At 36.9% G+C, this 14524-nt stretch overlaps 1 protein-coding gene across 3 annotated transcripts; it reads left to right on the forward strand.

The window, feature by feature from the left end:
- The first annotated feature begins 2009 nt into the window (after positions 1 to 2009).
- On the forward strand, positions 2010 to 13074 carry LOC107689632 (ABI gene family member 3-like). 3 transcript variants are annotated; one of them, XM_016487715.1, is made up of 11 exons: positions 2010 to 2222; positions 3194 to 3364; positions 5882 to 6061; positions 8094 to 8152; positions 9075 to 9170; positions 9265 to 9557; positions 9986 to 10105; positions 10331 to 10462; positions 10699 to 10794; positions 11722 to 11847; positions 12011 to 13074. In XM_016487715.1, exons 1-11 carry the CDS (start codon positions 2091 to 2093, stop codon positions 12172 to 12174), a joined length of 1569 nt encoding a protein of 522 aa, XP_016343201.1. In that variant the 5' UTR covers positions 2010 to 2090; the 3' UTR covers positions 12175 to 13074. The 3 variants fall into 3 exon arrangements, with proteins under 3 accessions (XP_016343201.1, XP_016343202.1, XP_016343203.1); XM_016487716.1 differs by lacking the exon at positions 10331 to 10462; XM_016487717.1 differs by lacking the exons at positions 10331 to 10462; positions 10699 to 10794.
- Positions 13075 to 14524: the final 1450 nt, after the last annotated feature.

Consider the following 14524-nt stretch of genomic DNA (forward strand, 5'->3'; position numbering starts at 1 on the left):
TTTTGTGTGACTGACGGAAGTTTGTAAATTGCTGCTGTCACTTGAAAACTGCAAATTCCCACACATCCATTACTATAACTATAGTTGCCGCTTGGACTTTTGATTAAGTATACAAAAAACTATAGATCTCCTGTAAGATTTGTTTTGTTTGAATGATTCTAGAGACCTTCATGATTATGTAGATATATATATGTCAACAAAAAATACTTATTAGTAACATGAAAATTAAATTTCTTTGAGAGGGTTTGCCTTCGCCATGCTTCCTGGAAGTAGTGGTAGGAACTTGACAGCCTCATGTGACAGGAAGGAAGTGAATACCTTTTTTTTTTTCTTGAAATCCTTTATTTGGTTGTTTGCTTGCATGTCATTGAGAAATAAAACATGGATAACATCTAGAAAAATACTTACAAAAGGAACATGACAACTATAAACTGCGGCAACTATAGTTGCCGGTGGGCTTAAATGGGTTGGCAGCAGTGGAACCACTTGGGAGAGAACTGCCAGGTGACTTTTTCTTAGCATAAAAGAGGACAGTGGTACAAGAGGAATACCAAATTATTGTTTTAAGTGTGAAAATATAGCAGAAGTAGCACCGACATTCAAAAACAATGGACTTGAAGAGCAGGAGAAATAACATGCAAGTGTCTCAGAGCTGGCAAAAGCTACAAAAAGCATGATACTTTATCTCACAGAGTATGACGCAGCCTGCAGAAGTGGTTGTTGTCACCACTAGAACTACCGACTGTAGCCAAAGCAAAATAAACTCATTTAACCTCTTCCAGGGCCCATATTTACAAAATAGAGACTTCTGGGTATCCATACTCTGGTCTCAAGAGACCAAGTCAATCTTCGGATCCAAAAGCATCCAAAATGTTCTGGTGTTGCTAGAGGAGGAATACAGTGAGAAGTGCTTGGTACCCACAGTGACGTGCAGTACATAACATTATAATGAGAACACTATTATAATAAAACGCTGTATAGTTTTAGAGTTTAGTTGCCGTGTTTCTGCACGTTGTTGCGTGAAGAACGCCTCCACAAAAGGAGCTCATTCAGAGCCGCGCAAGCCTATAAGTCGAAATATTAACATTATGTTGTATAAATAACGAAGCTTATTCTATATGAGATAAATGAGTTAAATCCCATTGATTAAAAACCTGCAATCAAATGCTTCATTCTACTGGTCAAAACAGAAATGCAGAACATGAATAACTATCATATACATAATGTTATAATGAGAGCACTATTGTAAAAAGTGTTGTGAATTCTTAGGGTTTCGCTGACGTTTAATGTTAACTAGGCCTACCTTTTAATCAAAACATTATTTTTGTATCTGCGAGGCGTCCATTACACATTTTCCCTGTGCGTCAGTATTTATGGCTGTCGAATGTCTGACTTGACTCTTGGTGATGTATTTTGCCCCAAAATATTTAAAATATTTTATAGAGCTTGGCATAACTAGAAATGTATATTTATTTTTTTTATTTTTTTCATATTTAAATGTGTTTATTTATTTATTTTTAGATTTATAGTAATTTTGTATAACTTTTCGAAATTTAGAAATCACACTTTTAAAATGTCATATATCCAGGTTTTCCAAGACTGTTGCAATTAAAATAATAAACATCTTGATTTTTATTTGTTTTAGCTCATTTTATTGCTTGCTCCTTTTTATTTTCTGCTTTAAATAAAAAGTCCTAGATTTTCAATCTCTGTTCACACACTTCACGTTTATAGACACCTGTTCACAATCGATCCAATCGCTAGAGGGCGTGATTTCACCTTTAATGGGGACCACGTGTTTTTGAAACAACTTAGTATTATGTCTATTATTCTTTTATGTTTCTAAAACTAGTCAGTCCTGCTGCTGATTTATTGCAGGTTGAAATGTAAATGGGAATATGTTCTCGTTTCCACATGCTCGCAAGCCCCTTGATCAGATATCTGCTTGCAGCATCAAAGCAGAACTTGTGTCTGGTGACAGAGGAAGGCACTGGCGGATGGGGTCTGACTGACAGATATCAGTACAGTAGGCTGCTATCGCACGGAGGTTTCCGGAGTTGAGCTTGATCGGTCTGTCATTCCATCGCGCAATGAAGGATCAAAACTACTCCGAAGAAGTTACAAAAATACTGGAGGAGGCCCCTTCTGCTCGCAAAGCACTTTTAGACAACTACAACAATTTATACAAAGTAGCGGACTACTGCGAGAGCAACTACCTGCAGGTAAGACACTCACACGAGCTCGAGCAGCTTCACGTCCCACACACAGATTCAATCTGAGACCGGTAGGGAAAAGATGAGACGTGTAATTTACGAAACAAGAATTTAATTATTTAATAGTATACTTGAGTAATACGTCTGTGCATTGGGTACAGAATGCGTTTTTGCATTTCTACTGCGCTGCTTTTCTATAGCTTTTCCACGGCGGTAAAGTTAGTTTGATGTTTGACATTCATTAGACATTCGGGTTTTTTGCCAATTAAACTCTTTGCAGCTTTTATGTTTTGAGCCCAAACTAACTCAGATAGACATAAATATATGCCCTTTATGTTGCACAAGGCCCAGAATGTCTAATGAATGTCAAACATCAAACTAACTTTACCGCCGTGTTTTATCTCACCTCACACTCATGCTACTATTTATGAGACTTCTGTTCAATATAAATATACTTTTGTACAGCATTCAGGAAGAAAGGCACACAAGTGAGAAGATAAAGCATCTGACTCGAACCTTGTGTGAGGTCAAGTTTTTTGTTTTGTTTTTTTACGTTGCATGCTCCCCAGAAATACAGCAAAACCAGAAATTGCCTGTCAGCAGACTAAACAACAGAAATTGCTTAGTAAACGTTAAATAATGTCTTCATGAAAATTTAAAAATGCTCAAAGGTTTGCTTGAGGAATAAGCTTAAGCCTTAAAGTATAGTTAATATCATTGACACAGTATAAAAACAATAGTAGTCAATGAAAAGACGAACAACAAATGAAAATGACTGTGTGTAGCTACAAAATGCTTGTGTACTTGTACACAAAAAGTTTGTTCCCTTTTCTTCTTGCTGCAGGATGTTAAGGGCATGTATTACATGCAACACCATGACAGCTAGTATTAATGTACATTAAGATGAAGTTGGTTGAAACATGCTTTCATATGTCATCTGTGTTTAACGGTTTAATTAAAGGATGTTTCTAATTCTGCAGTCTGGAAATGACCCCACCAAAGCCCTGGAGGAGACCAAGGCCTTCACTACTCAGTCCTTGGCTAGTGTGGCTTATCAGATTAGCTCTATGGCCACCAATGTGCTCAAGCTTCTGGATGCACAGACCCTGCAGCTCCGCAAGATAGAGTCCTCCATCAACCAGATCGAACAGGTATCAGCCCCATTCCTCTTTGTCTTGTAGGGATACTGGAATATGTAGTCAGATGTTTTGAGATACTTGGAATATGTTTGTTATTTTTTGATCGTATTACCACAACACGGTCATTTTAATCAGTGTAAAGTAGTTCAGTCTTATCATGTAGACTCTGTAACTTTGCCGGCTCCACAATGTCGTCTTTCATTTCATGAAAAATGGAAGTTGTCCTTCAGATACACTGAATTTAGCAGTTTTTCATGTGCTGGTTCCTTATTTCCCTTAGTAATTGAATACTGGTACAATTAATTTAAATTTTGCTGTACGTCACCACCAAATGTTTATCACATTGACAGATGGCTTTATTAAAAAAATGGACTTCAACATTTGAATTAATTCCACCACAGCCCATAAACTAAAGAATAAATTATTAAATATGATAAAAAAAATATAAACATTAAATACAAATGTATTTTTTGCAAATAATTGATTTCTTTAAAAAAAAAACTTATGTGATGTAGGTATAACACTTAAAAACTATATTTGAAGCATTTATGTACATTTCTTCACATTTTCCATTTTAATTCTATTTATTAATTTTAGTTTCAAATTACAATTCTGCATTCTAGGTATATAAGATGCCTATAATTTCGTTTAGAAGGCGATAATCATTTAGAAGGTGATAAGACTTCTAAATGATAATGATTATGACCTTCAGTTTTGTGATACATTTTAGGTGATCAAGAATCTGTGAAGGGTTTTCGAAAAAGCCTCAATTATTCCTGCTTGCTAAAAACTTGCAAGAACATTTAAGTAAAAAAGAAAATAGCATGACTGTAAAATTACTCTTGGTGTCTTGGTAAAAAGCTGTTACTACTGTTAAGTGGATAAGGACAGAGTACTGTTGTAGAAATGTCCCAAAGCTCAGTGTAGGTAGTCACTGCTTGGGGCCCCCTGTCACCCGGGTGATAATACTCCGTGCCACCACGGCCCCCTCCCTCCTTCCCCCCTCGATTCACTTGGCTCCTCTCACTCCAGCACAGCATTCCAGCGCGCTCCGTGCCCAGCCTGCCTAACCAGGTCACCTGAGGCAGGGCTAAAGTGGGGGTAAGCCAGATCCCAGACTTGGAATGAAAGGGCCACTGTTCTCTCTCTCAGAAACAAAGTTTGAACCCTGATTGATGTTCTCCATTGTCTGCCCTGTGCCCAGGAAGAGCTGTAACAAGCAGGCCTGGAATAATAGTGATCCTTCTCACTCTATTTGAGGGCTTACAGAGGAACACCAGACTGGCGTTTCAGGAAGTATCTAATGTCTTAGCAAGGCTGAACAACATCAGTTCCTCCTACATGACAAACTAAACTTTTACCGAGGGAGTTGATTCCATTGGAACAGCATAAACGGCTATGAGCTTAATGTTGTGGTGGATGTAAATACTAGATTAAGCTCAAGGTTGCTTAATAGCATTCTTGTTTTTAGAATGCATATTATTAGCTAACTGCATTGTGAACTAATACATGGTTAATAAAATACATGTAAACATATTACATTTAATATTACTTAATAAATTAATAAAAAATGAATGTGAATACATAGCATTTAATTTTATGTTTAATGTTAATCATTTATCAAAAACAATAATTTATCAGTCATTGTTGCCTAGAACTACTTTAGCTCTGCGTTTCCTGAAAAATAAATGTACACCTTAGAACAGGGTTCCTCGAATCTTGCCCTGGAGGGCCAATGTGCTGCAGAGTTTAGCTCCAACCCTGATCAAACTCACCTACCTGTGATTTTCTAATGATCCTGAAGACATTGATTAGCATGCTCAGGTGTGTTTGATTAGGGTTAGAGCTAAACTCTACAGGAAAGTGGATCTTGTGGGCCAGATTTGAGGATCCCTGCCTTAGAACATTCATCAACAATCAGAATCAAACATTCAACAGCCCCGTAATATGTGACCCTGGACCACAAAACCAGTCTTAAGTTGCTGGGGGATATTTGTAGCAATAGCCAAAAAAACATTGTATGGGTCAAAATGATAGATTTTTCTTTTATGCCAAAAATCATTAGGATATTAAGTAAAGATAATGTTCCATGAAGATATTTAGTAAATTTCCTACCGTAAATATATCAAAACTTAATTTTTGATTAGTAATATGCATTGCTAAGAACTTCATTTGGACAACTTTAAAGGTGATTTTCTCAGTATTTTGATTTGTTTGCACCCTCAGATTCCAGATATTCAAATAGTTGTATCACGACCTAATATTGTCCTATCCTAACAAACCATATATCAATGGATTTTGAAAAATTTTGAAAAATTGACACTTAAGACTGGTTTTGTGGTCCAGGGTCACATATAATAAAAAAATATTTTACTGCAGAATGTTGCAAAGACAGGAATCAGGTTTATCATCTCTCTTTTAATGAGTGTGTGGCATGTAGATTGGGAATATTTATTAATTTTAATGTCAAAAATTGTTTTAGAGATTTCCAGGAGTCATTTCCCCCCCAATATCTGTACTTTTATACAGACAGTGGACATGCACAGGGAGAAGGTGGCCCGCAGAGAGATCGGCGCTTTCACCGTTGCCAAGAGGGTTCCACGCAGTCATAAGATTGTACCCCCAGCAAAAAATAAAGAAGCCAAGATCAAATACTCCCGCGCACCCATCTCTTTCTCTAGCCTGGACTCAGTTGGCCATGGCATGAAGGTGAGCACACATATAATTTCATGAAGTGGGTACAGAGCATGGTTAGCTCTCCAGATTGTGGTGCCAAAGGTATGCAGTGAGGCGCTAGAATGTTACACTGAGTTATTTAGCAACAGTGCTTTCCCCATTAAATACTCATGTGCATTTTTGTATTATCCAAACATTCAATACAACTAGATCGGATTTATTTGCCATTGTTTTTCACAGAAATTTCATGCTTGCTGCTTGCTATACTTCTCAAATCAATGTTTTAACATCATAAATATGCAAATAAGAATGTTAACCCAGTGTGATTGTACACAATTGTACAGTGTAAAATCTACGCAGGATTATTTAGTAGCCTAGGGTAAAATACAAAATGGAGCAAGATACGGCAGGATTACCCAGTGTTTACAATGACTCTGGATTAACAATTAAAAATTTGACATTTTAAGAAATAACCTTTTAGCTGTTTCATCATCTAACTTTTAATTTCTTCCCTTCACAAAAAGTACGATTCGATGTTTGTTTAGCTTTTGTTAGTTTTGTCATACCCGACCACATTCTGTTATATAGCAGTTAGTCTGACATCAATTAACCGTGCACACACACTCAGAGCAGCGGCACATTCAGATCACTCTCTTTTCCTGCCTCCTCTACACTCTTCTTTTCCCTCAAACACACACACACACACACACACACAGTTGGCTGGCTACCAGCCACTAAGCAGCGTGGGAAAAGCAGCTACTCATTCATTGGTGCTACCCATGTTTAGCTAGCTCACTGATACCCCGCTAGGTCCATATAGCAGTAAGCAGACAAACAAACACAAAGCTTCAAGAATTTCACAGGAATGCACTTGTCAGGCTTGCGGATACATCGGCACAAAGCCACAGAAGACTGTTGAAGCACACATTTATATTAAGTCTATCACGTAGCACACACACACACACACACCAAGACTTAACACATTGCATGCACTCACAAGCAAACACTCATTTTTACATGTTGATATGCTTGTAGAAGGTAGATTTTCATGTGAAATGTTATTGTTTTAATTATAAATTGATTATATACACTACGTCAGTGTAAGTTTTTAAGAAATTAATACTCCTCTCCACTCTTTAGCAAGAAAAAAAGACAGACTTTTACAGCATTACACTGTTAACAGTGTTACAGTGGTAACTTTTTTCTATCTCAAATAAATGCTGTTTTTTAAACATTCTGTTAAATTAAGCAGCACACCTTTGATAATAATTGATAATAACTTTGATAATAATAATAAATGTTTCTTGGGCAGAAAATCAGCATATTAGAATGATTTCTGAAGGATCATGTGACACTGAAGACTGGAGTAATGATGCTGAAAATTCAGCTTTGCCATCACTGGAATAAATTACATTTTAAAATATATTAAACTGGAAAACAGTGATTTAAATTTTTTGTATAATATTTCACAATATTACTGTTTTTACTGTATTTTGACCAAATAAATGCAGCCTTGATGAGCATAAAAGACTTCTTGCAGAAACGTTTGAAAAAAACTTCTGGTGATGTAAATATATATTTATTCAATTTATGTTTGACTGTAAAGCCATATAAAGTGTGTGATTTCTGTGCTACCAGTTTCATTAAAAAGTATTACAAAAATAATGATGAAAATGATTTCAGACAGGTTCCCTGAACACTACCCACTGGTCAGTCAAACAGATAGTCCCTTCTCACCCCATTGCTTGAGCCAGTGTTGCTGTGTAGATTTGCTCAAACAAACAGCAATGTATGGATAGCACCACTGAGCCACAGTGTTTACACTTTTTGGGGTAATTAGCCAGAAAATATAGTTTATAGTCCTGGAATAAATATGCAGTTACTTTGTTTTCAATATATTCTGCATTCTCAGAAAAACACAGTAAACATGAGAGGTTGGCTAATGCTAATAGAAAAGAGTCAGGGTGGTCAGTCTTTAGTTTGTCTGTGGATTGTGTTTGTTTGGATATTATAACTTAGTTACTTGTATCCAAAAAACACTAATCTGCAGATTTGATGTTTTCAGGATTCTGGCCAGCCGCAGTTAAAAACAGCTACCATGACACGGAGCGGCAGCACGCTGAGGTACGTCTAGTGCTGTTCACACAGGACGAGATTATTAGATATTATAGTATTTATTAATATTGTGAATTAGCTTTTATTTTTACATTTTCAGTTTTAATTTTAATTTTAGTCATTTTGCTAGGTTCGTTTGTCATTTTTAGTTTTTTTTTAATATTTTTATTGAGCTTTTATTTTTATTTCATTTTTAGTTTTAGTCATTTTAGTACTGATTTTGAGTTAGTTGTGAAGGCAACATTAAGTTCTAATATTTTTATTTTATTTCAGCTTCATTTCAGTTAATGAAAATGATTCTCAATAGTTTTAGTTAACAATAAAACAACATTTTTTATCTGTTTTAATATGTGCTATTCTGTGACCACTGCAAAGTGTCTGGCTATTTTTTTCAGCATCTTGTGCCATGAGTGCTGTGATGCATTTAAAAACATATCTCGAGACATTTGCACGTTTTCATTCTGTTATGCAGTATCTACAGCTATCCTGTGTTTATTCATCACCTGCTGCCCACATGACCACTGCTACCCTATGATTAACTATAAAGTAGTAATCACTTCTCTTTTTATTCTGGATTAGATCCTCCACCAAAAATGTCTTGTTCATTAAAAAAAACTAATGAAATCAGACATAACTCATATCAACCGCATATGTCTCAGGCTTCTGTTCCTCTTCCTTCTCAGTTAGATGGCCTTTCTCCAGGAAGTGATTTTAGTTTTGTTCTACCCACTTCCCCACTTTACACTGCCTGAAAGCAACACGGTTTGCATTGCGGTAACTTTAGTTTCTCAGCATGAGCACTTGAGTCATGCACCTGTCTTTTTAGAGCAAAGTGTCCTAAGTGGCTTTCTGCATGAAATTCAGAAGTACATGCCTAATATTAACTGTCTGACACCTCAATATGTGTTTCTGTGTCTGTATGTTGATTAAGTCGAGGCAGCCGTCCACCCGAGCCTGTCCAGTGTCCTGTGGCACCCACTCTCTCTCATGGAGCGTCCCTTACCTCACTTAATGACAAGTCTATTGCGTAAGAGCACAGAAAGTGTTTTATCGTTTCTGATTATAATTCTAACATAACATTTATATCACTTGTCATAACTGGATTTCTTCCGTCGCTGCAGTTCGAGCTTCAGTAAAGCCGTGCCGCCTCCTGTAGTGCCCAGCTGGCCCGCCAGCCCTGATGTTGACATCATCAGCACGCTGCTGGATGAAGGACCACCCCCTCCACCCCCACTGATGGAGGCAGAGGGCGAACAAGATCATGGACAGGAGACTGGTCTACCCCTACCTCTACCTCCACCACCTCCTCCCCTTGACTGTACCAACATCCCCTTGCCCCCTCCAGTGAATACACCTGAGCCCAGCAGCCTGATGACAATACCACCTCCTCCACCAGCTCCACCTCTTGAAACAGGTTAGTTTGTGCCTGAAGATTTCAGCATCATCCTATAACACAGCAGGTCATTGAAAGGTGGTTAGGAGGAGGTTACAACGCATGCCAGCTAGATGTGACGTGTTAAAGCAAGGTATGATAAAGTTTTTTAGCATCATTACTCCAGTCTTCAGTGTCACATGATCCTTCAGGAAGGTGGACAACTAAAAACGTTATGATGTATGAGACTAAAAACAAGAAAAAATGATAAACTATCCACAAAAATAAATAAATATATAAAAAAATAAAGTATGTTCTGTAAGTATAAAGGTGTGTTGTAAGAATACAATCCAGTCAGTAAGCATATTTGTACTCTGTAGTGAAGTCAGAGAAAAAGAATCCAATGACAGTAGTTTAAAATAGAAAATTGAATAGAGTAATAAAATTGAATAGAGAATTTTTGTGTCTAGTGGCCGAGGAGAATGGATTTCCTCTACCAGAAGCTCCCAGTGACATGCCTCCTCCACCAGTCCCTGATGGCCGTGATCTTCCGACCCCACCGCCTCTGCCGTGTGACGAGAACATTGAAGGTACAAAAACGCCAAAACAAAAGCACGTTTGTCTAAAGGTGGTATTTTGTTTTGTATAATGCTTTGTGTATCGCTTCAAAATGCTCAGTTTGAATGATTACATGTTTGCTTTGTCTTACAGGCAGCTTATCTATGCTCTTTATCTTGGTGTTGCTGTAGTTTATTTCTGTGAGCTTTTATACTCTTTGCTCTTATTTTCACACTTGTCTCTCTCTTCTCACTCAGCTCTGCACTCTCGCCGCTCACGGGTGCGACGTCATCCTCCTAGCTCTCGCTCGCTGTCTCTGAGGGTCCGCATGGGCCCCAGCGCTCGCTCGCTGTACACGCGCTCGCTTTTTCTGCCTTCTGCTCAATCACGTAAGGCCCCACTTCTTCCTGAGACCTGATTCGTTAAAGCCACCTCTCAGATTTCATTGACAGTTTCTCATTTTGTTATCAAATATATTGATACCACGCACCAAAAATAGGTTCTTATTTAGCCATTCATACCATTCCAAAGACCATTTAGTTTAGTAATTGCATTTTTATTGTTCGGCCTTTAAAAAAAATCTCAAATTTGTTCCCTCACACTTCTCTTGATAAACACCTGTCAGTCATGATACCCCCACCCCCTCCATACCCACCTCCTCTGGCTCCGCCTGCTTCATTCAGCCCATTGTGCAGGATCCCTGCTCGGCTGGAGCACCTGGGTAAGTGAGGCCTCTTTGTGCATTGCTGTCTGACGCTCTTCTCTTCCTTTATATTTGCCATTTCCCCAGTCTGCACTTCAGCAAGTCAAATCAGCACATACTTTGACCTCATATCACACCATCCTACACACAACAGGACACTCAAACTACATCCTCCGCCAAGTTAGATCTCTCTTTTGAAAACTCAAATGAGTCGAGTGATTTTAAAGGGATAGTTCAGCCAAAAAAGTCATAATTTACTCACCATCATGTCCATACAAACATGTTAGCTGCAAAAAGGACAAAGTAGAACCAAAAAGGCATCATAAAAATAATCCTTGCAACTTATGCACAACAGCGTTGTTGTTGTTATTAAATAAAACTATTACCAAAATTTAAAAGCAGGTGCTCAACCAACTGTAGAAAAGGTTTAGCTAAAAAAAAAAAAAGACTGACCTATAAAACAGATCTAAAACAAGAAAAAAATTATACACTGTACACAAAAAAATTAATACAAATAGACATATTTGGACGCTGTAGTGGAGTCAGAGGAAAATAAAATAGTACTGGTGCATTATATTCCAAGTCTTCTGAAGCCATATGATAGACTTTTGTTGTCTTTGGTGAACCATCCCTGTAAAGGTGAAGTGTGTAATTTCTAGTGTCAAAAAATGGAATCGCGAAATAACTGCAATAATAATTATTATTTTTATTTTATAAAATGAGAGATATATTGTTATTATTTATATTGTTTGATGATCAGTGTAGGCTTCCATATGTTTGAAATGGAAAAAAAATTAATAATCATTTTCACAATTTTATTTGATGTGGCTTGTGGAACGGAAATTACCCACATCTCCTTCAAACACACTTATGATCATAATGGTGCATTTGCACTTTGCCAGTTTTGTAAGTTTATGTTAACTTTGTGTGTCAATGCACATTTAGACCTTGAGATTCCAGCACCGCCCCCATCGCCACCACTAGAATATTTCGACAACTTTGAGGAATTGCCCCCTCTACCTCCCCCCATTGATTATGACATAACTGCACCAGCCGACTATTTGGAGAAAGGTAGGCTCATTTATGTTAACTCATTCAGGTAAAGTATTTGCATTGTGAAAATGACTGTATTGACATCTAAGACGGATCGTTTTGTAATGACACATTCAGAACATGAGATATCAAAAATATCTTTCGGTACTGATTTTCCATTGTAATTCTCTTTCCTACCAAGTGGTGGCACTATATAACTGCAACACAGGCAAGCCAGGTGACCTGGTGTTTCAGGAGGGCGATATCATCTACCTCACCAGCAGGAATGAGGATGGCTGGTGTGAGGGCGTTCTCAATGGAGTAAAGGGATATTTTCCTGGCAACTATGTGGAATCCACCGCTTAACTGGCCATAAGAAGCCAGAATGTCAGTGAATGAATTATTGAGACCTAAGACACCTTGTATTCGCATTTCTAAAGTGAAACAGTGGAATCAGCTGTATGATTGGAGCTGCTGAAATGCTTTTATGTTTCAGTTTTAAAACATTCCAAATGTAATTAACATGCCGACTGATTTCAGCCGAGATGAGTTTGTATTATAAAGTTTACTTTGGTCTTAAATAATGATGATTATAATTGATTTCTCAGGACTTTAAGTTATAATCTTAACGTACAACATATTAAGAAATGTTTTTTGTACATTTAGCTGTATTAGATAAGTTCACAAAGTCGTGGAGAATAGTCAATGGTTATTTGTTAATTCTGTAAACATTTTCAGTGTTTGTTTGAATAGGCTATTGTGCAGAGTAAATAATGAAATAATATATATGTATAATATATTATAATGCAGATTCCTAATTACAAACCTTTATTACTCATGATAAGTTACATCTAATTGATAACATTTTCTTGATTCCCTTGCAAATACAGTATTTTCCCCAAACATGTTATGCTCTAGTTTGTGAATTAAATGTTAATGTACACCACAATGGCACAATTCAGTCACAATTTTTTATGATACCAAGTTACCATTTACAGTCCATAGAATAAATAAACTGTTAACGTTAATGTCTGGGAATGAAGTTAAAATTGTTTTATGTCAATTATAAACATGCACTCTTTTTGCACCTTATACAAAGTTCGTTTGACATGTTTATTTTACATTCTTGCATTTAGTTATCCAAAGTCATTTACAAAAGAGAAAACAAAAGCAGTTTGTCAAGGAGCCAACAAAATGTATGATATACAATGGCAGGTTTATTTGACTAGATTAGGAGTTCATTCATGGGGAACTGGCTCATCAGCACCAGCAGCCTTATTATTTACTTCATATTTTTTCTCCTTTAGACTGTTGTTTGCTTATTTCATGTTGATGAAATATATTAAACTTTACATTATTCTTAAACCATTGTGTTTCTCTTTATTTCACATAAATAAAAGGGAAACGTCTGGGGAGATATAATGTGTATTTGGAGTCAGCACAGCTGTTTTGAACACTGATGTACTCGAGTCACTAGCAGGCATCTTAACTAGATTAAATAGTAAGACTTCCTTGATCAGCTGTCTTTGCCAGAAAGGTCATGTTGGTCCACCAGTTGTACCAAAACCAAAGCAACACAAACCAGCCTGGACTTTGCAAGGAAGCTTTCACTTCATCAGGGAGAGGCAATATAATGATATAGGCAATACAATGCCTGTTCTTTAATTATGAGGCAATTGAGGTAAATAAAATCAAATAATGAAGCACATTGTTGCTGGTGCAATCTTTTAGAAAAAAAAAAAAGCTGTCACTGGGGTGGTACTTTTTAATAAATTTGTACCTACTTTAATATATTTATTAAATAAAAAAGTACTTTACATTACTACCTAATGTATACATATCTGTACCTAAATCATACATATTGGTACATTTTAAAAGGCTACTGGCCCAGTGACAGCTTTTGTACCTTTTTCTGAGAGTATAATAGCTGAAATTAATGAAGTGCTGTAAAAACAAAATGTCCTGGTACAGGAAACACCTGTGATATAGGTACTGTGTCTTTAAACACCAGTCAGTCACCATAAAAGTGTTCAAACTTCACTATCAGCACTTTAAACCCTCCCTCAGATAAGACTCAGTCTCAAATCAGAGCAGTGCACTCAGCGTCTACTTTATTGCCGTAATCACCTGTGTTCTTTGAGGTAAGACTTCTGTTTGTTTTTCAGAGATGTGCTTGAATACTTACTGGGTTTAAGAAATAATTTCACTAACTACATAAAATGTGTATGATGTTCACTTATGCTAGTAGAATATCACCGACATGTGACTGGACATGTGACTGTGCTTGTATAAATACAGGTGCATCTCAATAAATTAGAATGTCGTGGAAAAGTTCATTTATTTCAGTAATTCAACTCAAATTGTGAAACACGTGTATTAAATAAATTCAATGCACACAGACTAAAGTAGTTTAAGTCTTTGGTTCTTTTAATTGTGATGATTTTGGCTCACATTTAACAAAAACCCACCAATTCACTATCTCAACAAATTAGAATACTTCATAAGACCAATAAAAAAAACATTTTTAGTGAATTGTTGGCCTTCTGGAAAGTATGTTCATTTACTGTACATGTACTCAATACTTGGTAGGGGCTCCTTTTGCTTTAATTGCTGCCTCAATTCGGCGTGGCATGGAGGTGATCAGTTTGTGGCACTGCTGAGGTGGTATGGAAGCCCAGGTTTCTTTGACAGTGGCCTTCAGCTCATCTACATTTTT

Source organism: Sinocyclocheilus anshuiensis, unplaced genomic scaffold (genome assembly GCF_001515605.1).
Source record: "Sinocyclocheilus anshuiensis isolate Anshui unplaced genomic scaffold, SAMN03320099.WGS_v1.1 scaffold813, whole genome shotgun sequence".
NCBI classification, from domain to species: Eukaryota; Metazoa; Chordata; class Actinopteri; order Cypriniformes; family Cyprinidae; genus Sinocyclocheilus; species Sinocyclocheilus anshuiensis.